A 17,469-nucleotide genomic window follows, 5' to 3' on the forward strand; every position below is an offset into this window, starting at 1 on the left:
TAATTTAAGACATGTTTTATTTTAATTAAGTTTAAAACTTTTTTATTTAATGTAAAATTATATTTTGTTTTAATTTACTTTCAAATTCTTCAGTTGCTGAATGGGCTGCATAGTTTTCATAAATTGCAGAGTTCAGAATAGCTATAATTGTACCAGATGGTTGATTCAGTTAAGTTGGACTAGACTGTAATACAAACCGTTCAGTTTGTCAACAATAAAACTGAAATGAGAGAAAGACTGAGTGTGAGACTTTGATATTAGATAAAATGAATATTGATAAAGTTTACCTTTATGTACAGAATCTGAATATTGCAAAATATTTTAAAAAATTGCAATAATATCGTATCATGTGTTAAGTATTGTGATAATATCGTATCGAGGGATGTATGGTGATTCCCACCTCTAGTAACCAACAGGTGTAAATCCATCCATAATTATTTATTAGATGGATTGGTACCAGATTTTGAACAGGTTTATAGTTTGGCACCCCAGACGGCACAGCTGCATCACAGTAAGAAGGTCCTGGGTACGAGTCAGTTTCAGTTTTCAGGCCCCTCTTCTGTGGAACCAGCTTCCAGTTTGGATTCGGGAAACAGACACTATCTCTACTTTTAAGATGTGGCTTAAAACTTTCCTTTTTGCTAAAGCATATAGTTAGGGCTGGATCAGGTGACCCTGAATCCTCCCTTACTTATGCAGCAATAGGTGTAGGCTGCTGGGGGATTCCCATGATGCATCGAGTATTTCTTCTTCAGTCACCTTTCTCACTCACCATGTAGACCTCTCTGCATTGAATCATACTTGTTATGAATCACAGCATGTCTTTTATCTCGTCTTTCTTCTCTCACCCCAACCGGTCGCAGCAGATGGCCCCGCCCCTCCCTGAGCCTGGTTCTGCCGGAGGTTTCTTCCTGTTAAAAGGGAGTTTTTCCTTCCCACTGTCACCAACGTGCTTGTTCATAGGAGGTCATATGATTGTTGAGTTTTTCTCTATATGTATTATTGTAAAATTGAAGTTGAGTCCAGCCTGGGGTCTTTTCTGTGTAGGTTTTTCACGTTCTCCTCATATCTGCAGTGGTTCTCCCCGGATACTCCGGCTTCCTCCCACAGTCCAAAGACATGGAATTAGCAGGGTTAGGTTCATTTGTAAATTCTAAAAACCGTGAATGTTCCTGTGAATGGCCTCTGTGTTAGCCCTGCCGCAGGTTGGCGATCTATCCAGGATGTTCCCTGGATAGGGTAAAAAGCATGGTTGGGCTTTGAAAGCTTTAATTTATAAATCCAGACTCTTTTGAATTGCCATTTATGTCACCCACAGGATGGACTATAATAACTAAAGTACAAAATTTCAACTTTTGACCAAATACCAACAGATATACACACACCGACTTTGCTCGTCAATGTTCTGAACCAACAGATTGTGACGACGGTAAACATTATCTCAATGATAACATGGTACCCTTGTCATAAGCCATTTCATCCACATTCTGCACAATGTTAAGATGTTTCTCCCAAGTAGCGCACAACATCCACTCCTCCACCTCACTACTGGGATAAGAAAATAATAATTTGGTTAGCTGAGCTGAGGAAGCTGCCTACGTAGATCAGGAGCAGGTCGGAGACACCAGTGACTATGGAAGACAGACTATTACCTGAGCTTTTCTCACCTCTGTGCATCCCTGCATTACATGGACTTTGTACTGGCAGGTTAAACACAGTTTACTGTTTGATCTGAACACGTCAGGCTTACGTCCTAATGTGCACCTTTGTTGCGCAATGTCTAGAAAAGTGCAGGGCTCTGCTGATTGCATGACAAGGCACTATATCATTATTTCTGTCTTTTCACAACCCTTTGCGACCAAGTTGTAGTTCTGTCTGACTAATGGACAAAAATCAGCCTAGGTTTGCTTTGTCTCTTAACTTTGTTTTAGGCCGATTTACGATACTTTCAATATTGATAAAAGTGAAGCCCTGCACGCCAGGTGTCTATGCAGCGCTGACATATGGGAAAGCAAAAATCTAAACCTCCCCCTCTGGCAGGGAGAGACATTCAGGCTTAGAGGGCCTGAGGAAGTATTGCTCACTAAGCATAGTGATTTGGAGGGAAGGGGAAGCACTCTCTAAAGCATATTCCATGATTTATTCACGACTTTACTCTGATCTGAATTGCATCAGAGCAGTGACTCAACCATTATGTGGACAGGGCATTTACTCCAAGGCTCAGAGGCCATCTCAGTGACTGGCTTTTGTTTGTCTGCTTGTGTGCGTCTGTGTCTGTGTGCAGTTTACATCTGGAAGCTCTGTTTTAAACAAATTCACATATAAGGTCAAGTGGTAACATCATTATTATCATGTTAACACAATTTATGGTTTCGGGTGTCAACTTCATCTTCTGGAAAAGCTTCTATGGGCGGAGATGGAATATACAAGCTGGGGAGGATCTGTCAAACTTGAGTCATGCTGAATCATTTTTGACTATGATGATTCCCAGAAATGCCTAGCTTTGTTCCAGTTAGGAGTTACAAAAGCTAAATTGACGGTGATGAAGAAAAATGCTGCTACTGTGACCTGACTGAGTTCATCTGGAATATGCCTACTGTGAAAGACAACCACAAGTGCGATAGGGAAAAGTGGGGAATGTTTATGACAGTTAGGTCACTGGCGATAGCACAGAAACTGAGCACTTGTTTACGTGAGGGAAAATCCCAGCCGCCATCCTTTACTTCATTAAAGTCACTGATTAACCACACTGTACTGGCTGTACTTGTGATAATCGCACTCCACAGAAGTGTTATATGTTGAACCCACTGGCAAAGTGTCCTTGCTTGCTTCCCAACTCCACAATAAAGCTGACCTGCTCTTGTCACAGAGATCACTAGGGGGTGGGAGAGGGATTTTGATGTAGTTACACTGAGCATAGACTCAATAAATGGAAGTCTTTATGGCAGGTTATTATAGGGCGCTTGATACCACTTTGAGGAAGGTCAATGGGCAGGTTTAAATTTAAAGTGTGCGGAGCCAGCTGTAATCACTCTACTCGATCGTGGTACAGTAATTGCAGACCAGGGAGCTCATCTCGATGAACAAACATTAGCCTCTGGAGGTTATCAGAGTGTCCGGATTAAGTGGAAGTTGTCTGATGCGACGATGGGAAAGGGCGGAAAAAATAAAATAAAATTGGGAGCCCTGCTTGATAACCACAGCAACGAGAAGTGAATGCACATGCCATTAATCCAGTGAATTAATCTCGGCCACAGTACACCAGCTGGGTGTAAAACCATAAAAGATAAATATGTTAGGTAATCAAAACTGAAGTTACATGTAAACCAATTGGAATGAGAAAGCCATCTGGGCAAAAGCAAGGAAGTATGGACGGACAGTCGTAAGCTAGAAAAGAAACAGACGCTTCTAGGTTGCAAAAAACATCACTGCAACTACAACTATTTGTCAGGAAGTGTGTGAAATTGTCAACTACGCAGCAAATGTTTTTTTTAAATGGCGAAACCAGTTCATAGTTTTGAAAACGAAGATTTTTGGTTTTCTCATTTACTGAACTGTTCATATCATGTGTGTATTGCAAGCAGCAACACATCCTGAAAGTGATAAAACCTGCAGTTCTACTAGTGGCCACTTGGACTCCAAGACAGCGAGTCGATTCCCTTAAAGCTCCTTATTAAAATCCCCAACAGCTTGTACATAAAAATAAATTTGGTCTTTGAGTTTAAAATGCCAAACTGTAGACTTCTTCAAGGTATTCACGCAAGCTTTAGGTGAGGTTGCTGTGGGTAGAAGGCCATCTTTTTATGGCATGCATACAGCTGAAACATCAGTATGTGGTTATGTAGATCTGCTTACAACTGCAGTACTTAATAGAAAAATGCTTGGGTTAAACTTGTAAACAAGCAGCAGACTTCTGGTTTGGACAGCCTGGAGTTACAGTAAAGTGAATATAGTGAGGGTAGAACTCAATCTCAATCCTGACTTCTTATTTTCCTCTTGCCTGCTCAAACTCGCCAGGTTATACTGACCAAGCTTAATGTGTTTTCTAAACGAGCTGACACTGTGAACGTTTTCAAAGAACTCACCGGACCATTTCATGACTGAATTAATGAATGAAGTGCTTCCTGGAGGGGGCATGTCAAATAACAGTGAACCCATAACAGTGAACCCTGCAGGCTGCACATTAGAAACACCGGCTGCTAACGACCTGCGACTTAAAAAAACAACTAAAACAATAAACCCCCCACACCTGTGTGACCTGCACCTGTCAGTGAACGGAGCTGAACTACCACAGCTTCATGTCCTTTCTCAACATGTGCCTGCTCTGATCAGGAGCTCAAACAGCTGCTGCAGTTTTTTTTCTTTTTGCATATATAACAATGGTTTCATGTCCTGAAGGCAAATAGTGGATGAACATATAAGCAAATATGCTACACTCTAAAATACCATTCACATTCACGTTTCCACTTTGTCGTGTTAAATGAATACTGATGTGTTTAGCCGGTGTCTATTTCTTCAGTTTCCCCCATGAAACCTACACTGATGTCACACTTACCTGAGTCACAAGTCCCCGAGCATGGTTTTCTACTTTTCTCAACCGGTTTCCACGCCAAAACACTGCGACCGAGAACTACTTCTACCTGCCTGTGCTTCTGAAAGAGCTGCGATGACAGTAACGTGACTTGTTTCTCCATATTATCGATCCTGGGTGTCACTCGTTACGCCGCTGGATGCTCCTCATTGCAACTTTATTATCGCCCGCGCGTGCCAAGTGTCTGCGCTGTTTGCAGTGGTTACGCCGGTCGGCCTGAGCCGTCAGGGAAAGGGAGGGGGGGACTTAGGATGAAGATCGTGTATGAGAAAGATGACTCACTCAGTAATAAAAATCAACCTGGTCTAATAATAATAATAAACTTTATTTATAAAGCACACTTAAAACCAAGGGTATACCAAAGTGCTTAACAAGTAACATAGAAAATAAAAGGAAGATAATAGAAATACAAAAATATGACCATAATATGAAAAAAATAAATTTAGAGCCTTTTTGGGAAAACTTTGTTGACTGCATTTACATGTAGGGGATTTTCACATTCTTCTCTAAAGAGGTATGTGCCATCCTGCCTAGACCTCATGCCCCTCCTTTGCCCCCATGTAAAATTTTAATGATCCACCACTGATTAAGACTCACAATGTAAATAAAATAAAGGGAAAATTAGGGCAGAGTGAGACCTCTTACCTTTAAGGCTACCAATTTCCAAAGAAAGTATCTACAAGGGTAAGCGCGTGTACGGAAGATCAGGGCCACTGGAAAAATAAAAACAGGTCTGAATTCTGAGAATAAAAAGGTCTGACTTCTGAGAAAAAAAGTCTAATTTCGGAGAAAAATTGATTAATCTTAGAATTCTGACTTTTTACTCAGAATTGTGAAAATAAAAAACAAAAGAACATTTGTTTTTCCCTGTTCTGTACATATGAGCACACTGACTCTGACTTAAAGCATTTGCCTTTTAACAAAACACACTCTAGAAGCAAGTCTCACCACTAGATAGATAGATAGATAGATAGAAACAAACAGCAAATACAAACTAAACTTTATGCAGGTTGCTTTCATCGGCACTAGCTGTAGATATGTACACGTAACAATAATAGTGGGTTATTTTTCTGATGAGCGGAGCTAGAACTTAGCAGAACAGAAAGGCCAAACATGTTGTTTACCGAGTCGAGTCATCCTCATATTCACATAGTTACTCCACAATGATAATCCATTTGCTGTAATACTGTAATATTAACTATTACTTTATACAGCCAGTTTATTAAACGTTTAGTTGATATGTGGCTTCCAGGACAGTTTATTATAGCCTCAAAAAAGCATCATTCAAGTTTAATTTCCAAATTCCAAAGCACATAAAACCTGTATTAATAGAATCACCTGTCAGTTCACCAAGTTCATAAAATAAGTTTGAAAAGCCTAAAATAAACCTGACTTTATTTTATACATAGTGAGAACCAACATTCAATATACGGCATCACACAAACTACAGATTTATATTCCAAAAATTGTATGAGAACTGATCTATTTAAAGATTGAAAAACAATGTATACATATTATATGAACATTTCTAAATATCCAAAAAAAAAACCTCTTATGATCCTGTCCATGTATTTTCGTTGGTGATGCTGTATGCCTGCCCTCTGGTCCTGATGCTGGAGGGTCTCTTTGATTCACAGTCTGAGTTTCTGTCAACACAGCAAAGGCCGTGGAGCATGACGTCAGCGTCCAATTAAAAAAATGCTCCTACCGACAACCAGATCTCACTTGTGATTGGCTTACAGTGAGGAAGTGTCACCCCAGCCAATCACAGTCGCGTTTACTTGCCGATTAGGCAGTATCAACATGGCAGCTTTCTGAGTTTTGGAGGAGGAGAGCTGGTGTAAATAAACAGACATTTAATATTTTCGAGATAACGACAGCGTCGGGGTGTTTGAGTTTAGGACTGAGTGGACCGCTGCGGGAAGATGTCGAGCGACGGAAACAAAAAACAGTTCTGGAAAAGGAATGCAGCGAAGGTTCCTGGCAGGTGAGTGACGTGTTCCCTCCTGCTTGTTAGCTTAGCGTAGCTAGCTTCACTCAGCTGACGCTGCGCTGCTGCTCTTCAAACGCCAACTTTCACTTTGATTGGTGGGGCTTTGCGGTTGGACAAAGTTCCCATTCTTGTCACTGGCTAACGTCTGTGGTAAAAACGTCTCGTAGACGCATTTTACCCCTTGCAACTGTTAGCTAGGCTAAGAGCTAGGCTGCTAACAGTGGCTAATAGTTCATCAGTACTCCGTCGCAGAGTTGTAACTAATGACACAGTAACTATTTCACAACACGAGTAGTCAAGGTCTCACGGCAAATTATTGCACTTGGGGTCACATGGAGTCTCACTCCTGCAGTTTAAACTGGTATTGTTTTAAATAGCTTAAAGCTAACATGCTAGCTTGCCAGCCAGTGATCGATTAGTTCATTCATTTCCATTCTATCTTTTTCACTTCCTCAGCATTCAGCATGTGTACGGTGCACAGCATCCACCCTTCGACCCGCTCCTTCATGCAAAGTAAGTTAAACTGACTTCCTTGTTGTAAAAATAAATACCATGTGATCTTGGTGGAGTTCTCTGGCCCAATGTCAGTTTTTGTGTCATGTGATAAACTAGACTTCAAAGCCCAATTGATGTCGACCCGGTACTTTGCTTCAGATTAAAAAAAGTGATGTACTGTTGAGTGGAGAAAAAAAACTGTCCCTACCATGGGAAATTATTATTGTTTTGTGTTAATAATGGTTGGTTTTGGAAAAAAGTTATTATCCATTTATATTAGGTCATTCTCTTTGAATGGGATGTAACTGTATACTTGTTTTTTTTTTTTGCTTGAGTTGTGTTGTTGTCACTAGCAGAAATCATTTGCCTTATGCTGAAGGTTTAAAATCAATGATCTGTCTCAGTTGTTCCATCTGTATCAGATGCTGAAACCAGTGTTTTATTGATGCTTACCACTTTGGGGGGGTTTACTTAATGAAATCATGAAAAAATACCTAAATGTCTTTCATCTCTTTTTTCACACTACTTTTAAACATTTTGCCAGCACAAAATTAATTTGACATAAAAAAAGAAAAAAGATTCTGCCTCTGCTGTCTCTGTTCTGTTCACTCTGTCTATACTGGAGCTGTCGGTCAGTGTGTCTGTTTGGTGGACGATACACACGGCAGATGGGGTGAACCCTGCTGTTAGGTTACATTCACATCAAATCTGGTTGTCTGGCACCTTCCTGAAGGATTACATGGAGGTGTGGCTCTGTTTGTGTGATAACACAAAATTACTGTGGGGATTAATTTATTTCTCTAGTTTACTTCTTTGTTTTGGTTAATGCCCCCCTGCAAACACCACGGACCATCATTGCCTTCTCCCACAGTAACCAGCACTTTCTGCTTTATGTCATAAGCAGATTATTTTGTTTGTTTTTTATCAGTTTTTGTGAGATAACTGATAAATAGCTCAAATGCTATAAGTAGGCTACTTGACCAATTTGACCAATTTGAAATGTTCATTATTGCACCTTCAGTTTACCAGACCTTGTGAAAACGCAATCCTGTGAGCAGCAATGTTTTTTGTGGGGAAAATAATTTATGTACACTTTAAAAGGCGGCTAATTTCAGCTTATTTAAAGGTAAGCCTGTTTTATCCAATGTGTTGGTGCTGAGATAGATTTCTTCTACCTCAGTTTGTCACGGCACAAAACGCTCAGGTGTGGCTGAACGGTTGCTGTATTTTTAGCCACATCCCAGTGAAGAATGTGGACGTATATGTTTTTCCATTACACAACTGACGAATGAACATACCGTCTGTGATATCATGGGCTGGGTTGAGCCTATTATTACTTACAGTTACTTCAATGTGTGTAATGTCGAGTCTTCCAGTTATAATTCTGGTAATCTTCTGTTTTGCACTTTGAAACTGCAGAACTGGAATGATCACAGAGGCAGTGACTCTACAGGAAAGTCCAGTCATTTTGTGACTGGGTAAACAAGTTGAACAAAGTTGAGCAATTCTAAGCCTTGATTATACTTTCTGTATCTGCATGTCCACTAAGGCTCCAAGTGATGTAAATTTCATCATTAGATGGTGGGCACAAGGGTCTGTGTGCACGTCTGCGTGCCTGTCTGTTAATTGTGATTGTCTGCAGAGAGTTGTCATTACAGTGCTCCAACTATACATGCTCATGTGTGGTTGGAGCATAGCAGCTCTCCGTGTCCATGTCTGCAATGGAGTATAATCAAGACATTAAATAGTGATGAAACGGTTGATTCTAATATAAGTTGTATTGGTACCAAAGCTGGTATTGGTATTGGATCAATACTGGTGAGATACCTTGTTTCTGTCCTCAAGGTTCAGTATGTATCCCACTGAACTGTTTTTAAAAAGATTATTTTTATTGGAAATGGGGGAAAATATATCTCAAAAAGCACTAGTGCTGGGCGATATGACGATATATATCGTGTGGAGGATAGAAAAGTGTCTATCTTGCCATTTATCTTCTATCGTTTCTAACCCAAATTTTAGAAATTATTACATAAAATATATAATTAACCCTTTACAACCGGTTGGAGCAGGCACACTCCGTTTTACCGAACTATTTTTAAATCCCTGTAGAACTGGAACCACGTAAGGTAGTGCAATATTTTTTTTGCATGTGAAACTGGAGGAGTTGTACTTACATCTTATGCCATTAGCTTGTCCTAGGTCACGGTTTCCTTCCACATATAGCTTTGCAAAAACTGCATAAGAAGAAAAAGGAAAAAGCAAAAACATAATATTCCAGAAACAAGCTTTGCCGATGTTCATAACACTTCCTACGTTGGCATATACGCCAACGCGAACTATTACATGTCCGCCATTACCTGCTCGAAACTGGAAGTGACGTCATTTTCGTGAAAGGGCCTTATAAGCCTATGTTGGTGTTTTTAAAAGTCATGTTTGACTTTATGCTTTTCTGTATCGTTTCTGGGATGCTTAGGACTCAAATTGCACTGCTGGAAATAGTTTATTTGGATGCATTTTAATATTAATTTTCATTTTTCCTGTAGTATATAAAAATTAAAATCTCAAAAAATCTCAAAAATAAAACTATGAAGACACTCAAAGTAAATTTCTTGTGGTTGGAAATTATTTTGTATTTACAGTTTTGAGGGATACACCTCTTAATTTTTTCTAACTAGAAATATATGTAAAAATCTAAACAAAAACAATTTTCAATTTTTTTGTAGTTTATTGCATTACAATTTTTTGCAATTTATGTAGTTATTATGGACTTAATGCATACATATTATTAAAATTTGGGCTATAACGGTTATATTGATATATGGAAACTTGAAATGCTCCCACAAATGGCACTACAGCATGTAAAAACATAAAGATAAGCTCTGGCCGACTTGGTTCTATAGTAGGTCTTAAAGGGTTAAATAGCCTGTGGCAAATATATTAGTGTTGTCTTCTCACTATACATGCTCTTAACTTTATGCAAGAGAAAATAAAGTATAAAAAATGATATTTTTCGCAAAGAAACTCCGTCTCGTGGTTTGCGAGCTGGTGCTGCTATACGTGCACTCAGATTTGCGACATACTTTACGGTAAAAACAAAATCCAACTTCAAAATACATGAAAAGCTCAAAGGTCTGTTTTGTTGTTAGCTAATTATTGTGGAAAATAAAAATCACAATGATTTAGTGTTCATTAAAAAATGTTCATATTGAGGATTCATCTTGTAAATCATAACACATTGCTCTCCCTTCCATAGGCTGTCTATAAGCTGAAAGTCTCAGTATTGGTGTTGGAAATATTGACTTCTTATTTTTTTTGGTATTGGATTAATATCAATAATTACTTTAAAGTAATTTGAGAAACATTGTTCCGTGTGGACAAAAGAAAGTTTCACATTATCAAAGAATAAAAGTGGGGCCTTGAAGTTTGTCTACACAGATGTCCAGTGTGTTGTAGAATATATGGCATAGCATATAGTGGCATAGTATAGCAGCGTCTCTAAGATTAGTAGAGATGCAGCATTTATGAAAGTCTAGGCAGATACCAATAATGTTGTTTAAAATGATAGCTTTCATGGGATACATACAGTACAGCACAGCTTAATTTTAAGTGTCCTGTAAACTATTCAAAAACACTTACAACTTTTGCCCCTTTCTTTCAGTGTAGCATTCAAAGAAGTGCTAGTGTAACAAATAACGCCTGTCAGCACAGCTCTATGGGCTGTGGACTTGCAACTGTAGGAAATAAATGAGTAAAATCACAAAAACTCAGACTATTTTTATTTCAAAAACAATAATTTTCTGTGAATTTGCAAAAAAAAATCATTTTTCTTTTTATCTTGAGCTCACTGTTTTTGTTTGTTTGTTTTAAGAAAAAGAAAACTTTGTAGAAAACAAGAAATGGCTAGAGCCTTTCTCTCTTTTTAATAGAATACCAACAAAGCGAAACACATCTACTTTCATTCATTCAGTCATTTACTGGTTTATCTTTTACTTAATTGGTTTGGTGTAGTATGCCAGACGATAGGTAATGACTTCAGAGCTGATGAGAATACAGTTAAAAGCTCTCCTCTGACAAACTTAACAGCTTAAGAGTTTTGCAGTCAGCAATGTGTCTGTCCATTCATTTTATAATTTCACTTGAGGTTTAGGTTTGTCACTTACACTCACATTGGCTATTTACTTTAGTAAACTCACTTCTGAGCAGGACATAGTGTAGAGTTCTTTTTCTCTCTGGATTTCTCTCATACACACAATCAAATAGAGGGGAACACAGTCTCCTCTTCAGTAATAACCCTTTTCTTTCTTCTGATTAATGTTTACTCATGTAGATTTCCACAGAGGGTTGAAATTAATTTGCGTGTTTTCAAACTTTCCCTTTCTTTTGAGTTAGGATGGAAGTTGGCTAACGTGTACACGTCTCCTGGTTCTTTCTTATGGTAATAACCGTCTTTGTAATAAGGAAATTACAGTTCGGGGGTGGTAGTGCTTTGGCAGACCGTGTGCATCTTTAGACTGCAGAGAGTGTCTGTTGTCAGATGAGGGCAGTGTCAAAAATGTGGTACAACCGGTCTGTTGTACACTTGCTTGTGCTGCTGTCGGTCCTTCATGTTATTTTTATGCTTTTCCCATTCCTGGTAAACACCGCTGTCGCTCACTTCCCTGTTCCAGCCCACTCGTCAGCCAATCAGCATTTGACAGACATGCCGCATGATCCATGTCAAGCAGCGTGCAGTTAGGATTTTGTAGGCAAATAGCAAACAATTGTGTTACAGATGAAAATGGAGATAAATTAAACTGTATCCTTGCAGCCTCAATAAAGTAACTCAAAGAAACTTTTAAGCTAATGATGTACTTCAGTTAATGTGTCTCTGTGCACATGTGTGTGTCCTTTTGTACATGTGGTAATTCGCACACTAGGTTGATTCGTGAACTGGGTCTGCACGCAAGGGTGATCTGAAGTAATCCTTAAACCTGTAAAATAAAGAGCAGCGTTAGATGAAAAGAACACCTTGCAAAGTGTTCAGCATGGGGGTGGAATTATTCCGCTTCGGGCCTGTGTGCATGCTGTTGCACAGGCAGGCGTTACACGGATAGAAAGAGACGAAGGGATTCCGCTAAATCGCTGCAGATTGTGGATACAGTTATGAAGAAGTCAGTCAAGGAAGTGAAACTGATCCAAAACATGCTTCAAAATACACCACGACCTACCTCAGGAAACAGAAAGTAGAAAGCGGTAAAATCATACTGTGCGTACAAGACAGTCTAAACATGGATCAAGCTTGAAGTTAAAATTACATAGTGAATTGACAGACACACAGCTGTCTGCAGCACTCTTTTAAGCTGTTGTGTCTGTCAAAGCAGCCAAAATGTTGTTCCTGTAAGAAGAACTGTTTATTTGGTTTGTAAAATAAAAAGGTAGCAGTCATTAATAATTGAAGAATGGCTCATATTGATTTGCTTATTGATTTTACCTAAAAGCTGTCCTTTTGATTGGTACTGGGATTAGCTTTACTAAAATAAAGCTAAGATGAGTGTTTTTGTGTAAAACTGAAATATTTTACAATATGTGAACGACAAATGGTAGCTCATTTATTAATTCCTAATTTTAATTAATTATTCATCTCACATTCTCTTTTCTCTTGTTTTCTTTCCTTCTCTCACCTTCTGCACCCATCCCTTTTCTCTTCTTTTTTCCCCCATTATCCTGTTTTTCTCTCTGTCCTTCAGTCTGATCAAAGCAGGCAACAAGCCTCCTCCAGCCACTCCAGGCAAGCCCAAGAAGGCGACCACCTTCCAGGAGTTTGAGAGCATCACGAGTGACGCCTGGGATGTCGGGGATGACGACGACGAGCTGCTGGCCATGGCTGCGCAGAACCTCAACATCGAGGTGGTCATGGAAACGGCCAATAAGGTAAACTACTTTAAAGCAGTTTTGCCTGATTGATGTCTTTCCACTGCAGTAGCACTTCCTTCCTGTAGAAGGAAGCACTCATCACGAATCAACACAGCTTCAGTGTATTTTGTGAAATCCTAATGATTCTTTTGTTCTGGGTATTCATTTGCTAGCGTTTATTCATATTCCTGAATGCAGTTTTTCATGTCTGCTATTTTACATGTTCTTATTTGTGTCCATAAATAATATGTAGCAACTTTTAAAGGGCAAATAAGTTCATATTTGAAGGCTGGAGGTGTTGGTAGGGAAGCTCACAACACGAACACTTCATTTCTATTGTTTTAACATACATATCATTTGAAATACACGATTAATTATCGTTAAAAATGACTTGGATAGGCCCTTAAACGTCGTCATTGTCATTGTCATTGTAAAGTCTTCTTTTAAAGCGCCCTTGTCTTGGTTGCCAGGGTGATGTGTCCTCTCTGAAGAGTCTGGACAACATACATGCTGCAGACATAAAATAAACTTTCTGTCAGGGCTCTGTGTGCAGGCGGATGGAGAGGAGGATCCAAATGCGAGACTCTGAGACTGAATTGAAACTGAGAACCTTAGCTTTATTGCTGGTGATAAACGAAAACATGGACTGAACAATGACACTGAGAACTGAACACACAGGCATAATTCTGAGGGTACGACACCGAGCACGGGAAAACACAGGGCTTAAATACACAGGGTAGTAATGAGGGAATGGGCAATATAGAAGGGAGACACAGCCGGGAGAGATCAGGGCTAACGAGACGGGGGGAACCAAGCTGCACACGCTAACATAAGACAAAGACTTTCACAATAAAACAGGAAACATGAATTACTAAACAAGAACGCAGACTCGACACTGAGAGACAAAATAACATGGAATACATACATGGAACTCAAACAATACATGAAGCAGAATAAAACCAAAATACAATAAACTCAAAATACTGGGTCCAACGGACCCAGAACCGTGACACTTCCTGTTGAAATAGATTCCTCTCTAAACTATGCCACCTTCCATGAAAGAAATGGTACAAGTTGTGGCCTTGAGTACAAACAATTTGATGGCTTTTTTAATAATAATGATAATAATGGATTGCATTTATATAGCGCTTTTCGGGGCCCTCAAAGCGCTTTACAATTCCACTATTCATTCACTCTCACATTCACACACTGGTAGAGGCAGCTACAGTTGGAGCCACAGCTGCCCTGGGGCAGACTGACAGAAGCGAGGCTGCCATATCGCGCCATCGGCCCTTCTGGCCATCACCAGTAGGTGGCAGGTGAAGCGTCTTGCCCAAGGAAGGACACAACAACCGAGACTGCCTGAGCCGGGGCTCGAACTGGCAACCTTCCGGTTACAAGACAAACTGCCAACTCTTTGAGCCACGATCGCTCAAAGAGTCTTTTAAAGACTATTTCAGACTTTGCTGCATTTGCTGAAATTAAAATATTGGAGATTTACTAACAAAGAATAGTGTGTTCATTAACTGAAGTAAGGACAACTTTTAACAAATTTTAAGATTTTTTTTCTTCATAGAGTTATTAAGCATTTTAACTTTAAGAGGGCAAATTTTACAAAGTTGCACAGTTTGTATTTCTCTCAAGCACTTAGCAGCTGCAAAAAAACGTTAGTTTACTCATCTAAGCAAGTTGTACGCCTTATGTGTTCTGGGGAGGTTACCAGCCTTAAGCTTACCAAGGTTTCACCTTGCTTTTCTTTCTGCTGAACAGGTGATTGAGAATCACAGCAAGCAACAGGAGAAACAGAGGCAGGATGAAACATCAGAGCTGGATCGAAGAGAAGACGACACACAGGAGGAGGTGGCAGAGGACGACGAGGACAATGAAGAAGAGGAGGAGGAGGAGGACAGGGTGGAAGAGGGAGACGCGACCAGCCCTGAGGTATTATTTGGATCCCAGAGCAGCCCTTACACTGATGGCCGCCTAGTGAAGTCCCACAGCGAAGCTCCAATTGGGTCACCTAAAGGTTAGTGAGCACCGTTACTCAGTGTTCTGCGAGGTTTTTTCTTTTTTTAAGCCCAAGTGCTCACTAAGAGACATTTCTGCAAAGATACACTTAAATCCTTAAATGAGTTTGTGAGGAGGGCAATACATGAAAGGTGAATAGGGCATCTTTTAGAAAATGTCACCGCCGTAACTTCTAATGCAACGCCATAAATAGGTTTGTTGCTTTGCGAAAAATCCATTAAACAGAATTAAAAATGATCGACATAGTTAGGTTTTTAGTGATGATGCACTTTTTATAAGCTCAGAAAGTTGGAGTGTTTGTGGCGCCAGTATTTTTAGTGGGGTTTATTTACTGTGCCTCACAGCTGCTTTGAGACTTGGCAGATGTTGTCATTCTGCAGTGAGAACATCTGCTAAGACTGCTAATGTTGTACTTTGAGCAGACGTGTTGTGTAGTGCTCAGCATGAAAATTACTTTAAATTAAATTCAGTGAAAAATTGTAGAATTTAACATCACTTCAGGAATAAGAAAATAAATAAAACAGTAATTCACCTGAGTTCCACTAATGTAAAGTCTTGAAATTAGTTGAATTATATTGCTGAAATTTAACTCAAAAAGCAATTCAATTCAATTCAAAAAGCATAAGTAGGAGATGGAAAGTTAAGCTATTACTGCTTCTTTTCATATCATTGAGAACAGTTCTTTTCTATGTTGAAGTTCAGTCACTACACACGCATATTTTTAACTGTCAAATGGTAAAAAGAGTAGCTGCAATATCACATTAAACCTCAGCCACACGGGCCTAGAGCCTGGTTGGCAACCACCAGGCTGGTTGCTATGGAAAAATGAGTATTCCCTGACCAGTTGTCGCAGGTTTGCTTGCTGTCAGTCGGTGAAATTGGTAAGAAAGAGAAAGAGAGAGCAATGCTGTACCAAAAACATGATTGCTGCTAGCAGATGCCACAGTTGCCGGTAATTTGCATGGGAGTTGCTGACTTGTCTGCAAACACTCTCCAACTGCTTGCTAAGCAGTAGTGAAACTATGAAGAGCACAATGCAAACCAGATACTGTCTGTTTGACTTCACAGTAAGAGTTGCATTTTTGGAAATGTGTTGCTTTGAGCAGTAAAGGTGCTTGATGAATATTCTCAGCTTTCAGTTTGTGTAAAACTTCAGTTTCTCTCATGCTCTGGGGTTAGTTTGTGAGTAGGGCTGGGCCATATCAAACTGTTCACGGTAATACCAGTATAATATTAGGCAACGATAAGAAAATGAAATATCGCAATAGAATATGAAAAACGCACATGCGCAGTGCCTTTGTTTTCATATGCACATGGCAGAAAAAGCATGTTGGCGACGGAGAAAGAGAAGGGCGAAAGTGGATCGTTGAATGAAACAGATGAACCAGAATTGGTTTGTAAAAATGCTGCAACTTCAGTGGTGTGGAACTGGTTTAGCTTTCGTCCGTCAGATACACAACAAAGCACTATTTTTGGTAGAGCATGCAAGCAGGCCGTCGTTATTACTGTGTTTTTCGGAAAATAAGGCACACTTAAAATCAATCCTTTGATTTTCAGAAAAATCGACAGTGCCCTTATAATCTGGTGCGCCTTATGTATGAATTCTGGTTGTGTTTACTGACCTCCAACTGATTTTATGTGATACACGGTTAAAAAAATCTGTCAAAAATGTTTTAGTTTCAGGCATTAAAACCGTAGTGAGTGTCGTCCGCTTTCGAAGTGACTGTTGACCCACTGTTGATCATGTGAGTCATTATGCGAGCCAAGGTGCAAAAAACCCCCCAAAAACAGATGTGGGTCATTACAATCACCGGGGGTTAAAGGGGAAACCACTTGCCCCACCCTATCGTGTGGCCTATCAAGGTCACCTGAGGTTGATAGGGGAAGTGCCTGAGAAGGGATCTCAAGACTGCATTTTATGTAGCTGATAGCTGCGCATAATATTGACACTGAAGTCTCAGAATCAGCAAACCTGATGATTAGTTTTACATTAGAACTCATTATTCATTAATAAGTTGTGTTAACACATTTTAAGGCAATAGGGTAAAACAAGCAGACTTAATGAATCAGACTTAATCAGAGGTCTGACTGTCAACACTGTTTTTCCACTGTAAGATAAAAATATTCAAAGATAAAAGGAAAAATGTTTCAGTGTAGAGCAATTTTTTCATAGTAACATGTGTTTCTCCCCCCTTCGCCTCAAGTCCCTTTCCTCTTATATATGAACATGGGAGTTGAAAGAAACACCTTCCCACCTCCTGCACAGCTTCTCTGAGCGACCTGCCATGACCTCATAATACACAACAACTGTTCTGCATCACGGCTCCCTTTTATAGATGCGTCACCGTACGAAGCTGCTCCACAGGTCACGTCAGTGTTCATGTTTAACACTGACGCGACACTGTGTAGCGCTGTATAGCAACCGGGTATGTCTGTAGACCACAGCACCAGCAGCAGTAGCAGATGCTGA

At 39.7% G+C, this 17,469-nt stretch overlaps 2 protein-coding genes across 4 annotated transcripts in view; one reads left to right on the forward strand and one right to left on the reverse strand.

Moving 5' to 3' along the window:
* cerk (ceramide kinase) overlaps window positions 1-4,694 on the reverse strand; it is a 51,109-nt gene extending 46,415 nt beyond the window's left edge. Inside the window, exon 1 of the mRNA XM_006780557.3 lies at window positions 4,556-4,694. Within this exon, the coding sequence (XP_006780620.2) occupies window positions 4,556-4,694 (139 nt within the window). The remainder of the gene's footprint in view (window positions 1-4,555) is intronic.
* Window positions 4,695-6,379: 1,685 nt separating this feature from the next.
* The window catches only part of tbc1d22a (TBC1 domain family, member 22a), a 172,056-nt gene continuing 160,966 nt past the window's right edge, over window positions 6,380-17,469 (forward strand). For all 3 annotated transcript variants that reach the window (XM_087830307.1, XM_006780559.3, XM_006780558.3), the window contains exons 1-4: window positions 6,380-6,578; window positions 7,041-7,097; window positions 12,806-12,989; window positions 14,742-14,997. In XM_087830307.1, the coding sequence (XP_087686433.1) occupies window positions 6,517-6,578; window positions 7,041-7,097; window positions 12,806-12,989; window positions 14,742-14,997 (559 nt within the window). In that variant the 5' untranslated portion in view covers window positions 6,380-6,516. The remainder of the gene's footprint in view (window positions 6,579-7,040; window positions 7,098-12,805; window positions 12,990-14,741; window positions 14,998-17,469) is intronic.

This window comes from Neolamprologus brichardi, chromosome 17 (genome assembly GCF_056152115.1).
Source record: "Neolamprologus brichardi isolate AB-2024 chromosome 17, ASM5615211v1, whole genome shotgun sequence".
Taxonomy (NCBI): domain Eukaryota; kingdom Metazoa; phylum Chordata; class Actinopteri; order Cichliformes; family Cichlidae; genus Neolamprologus; species Neolamprologus brichardi.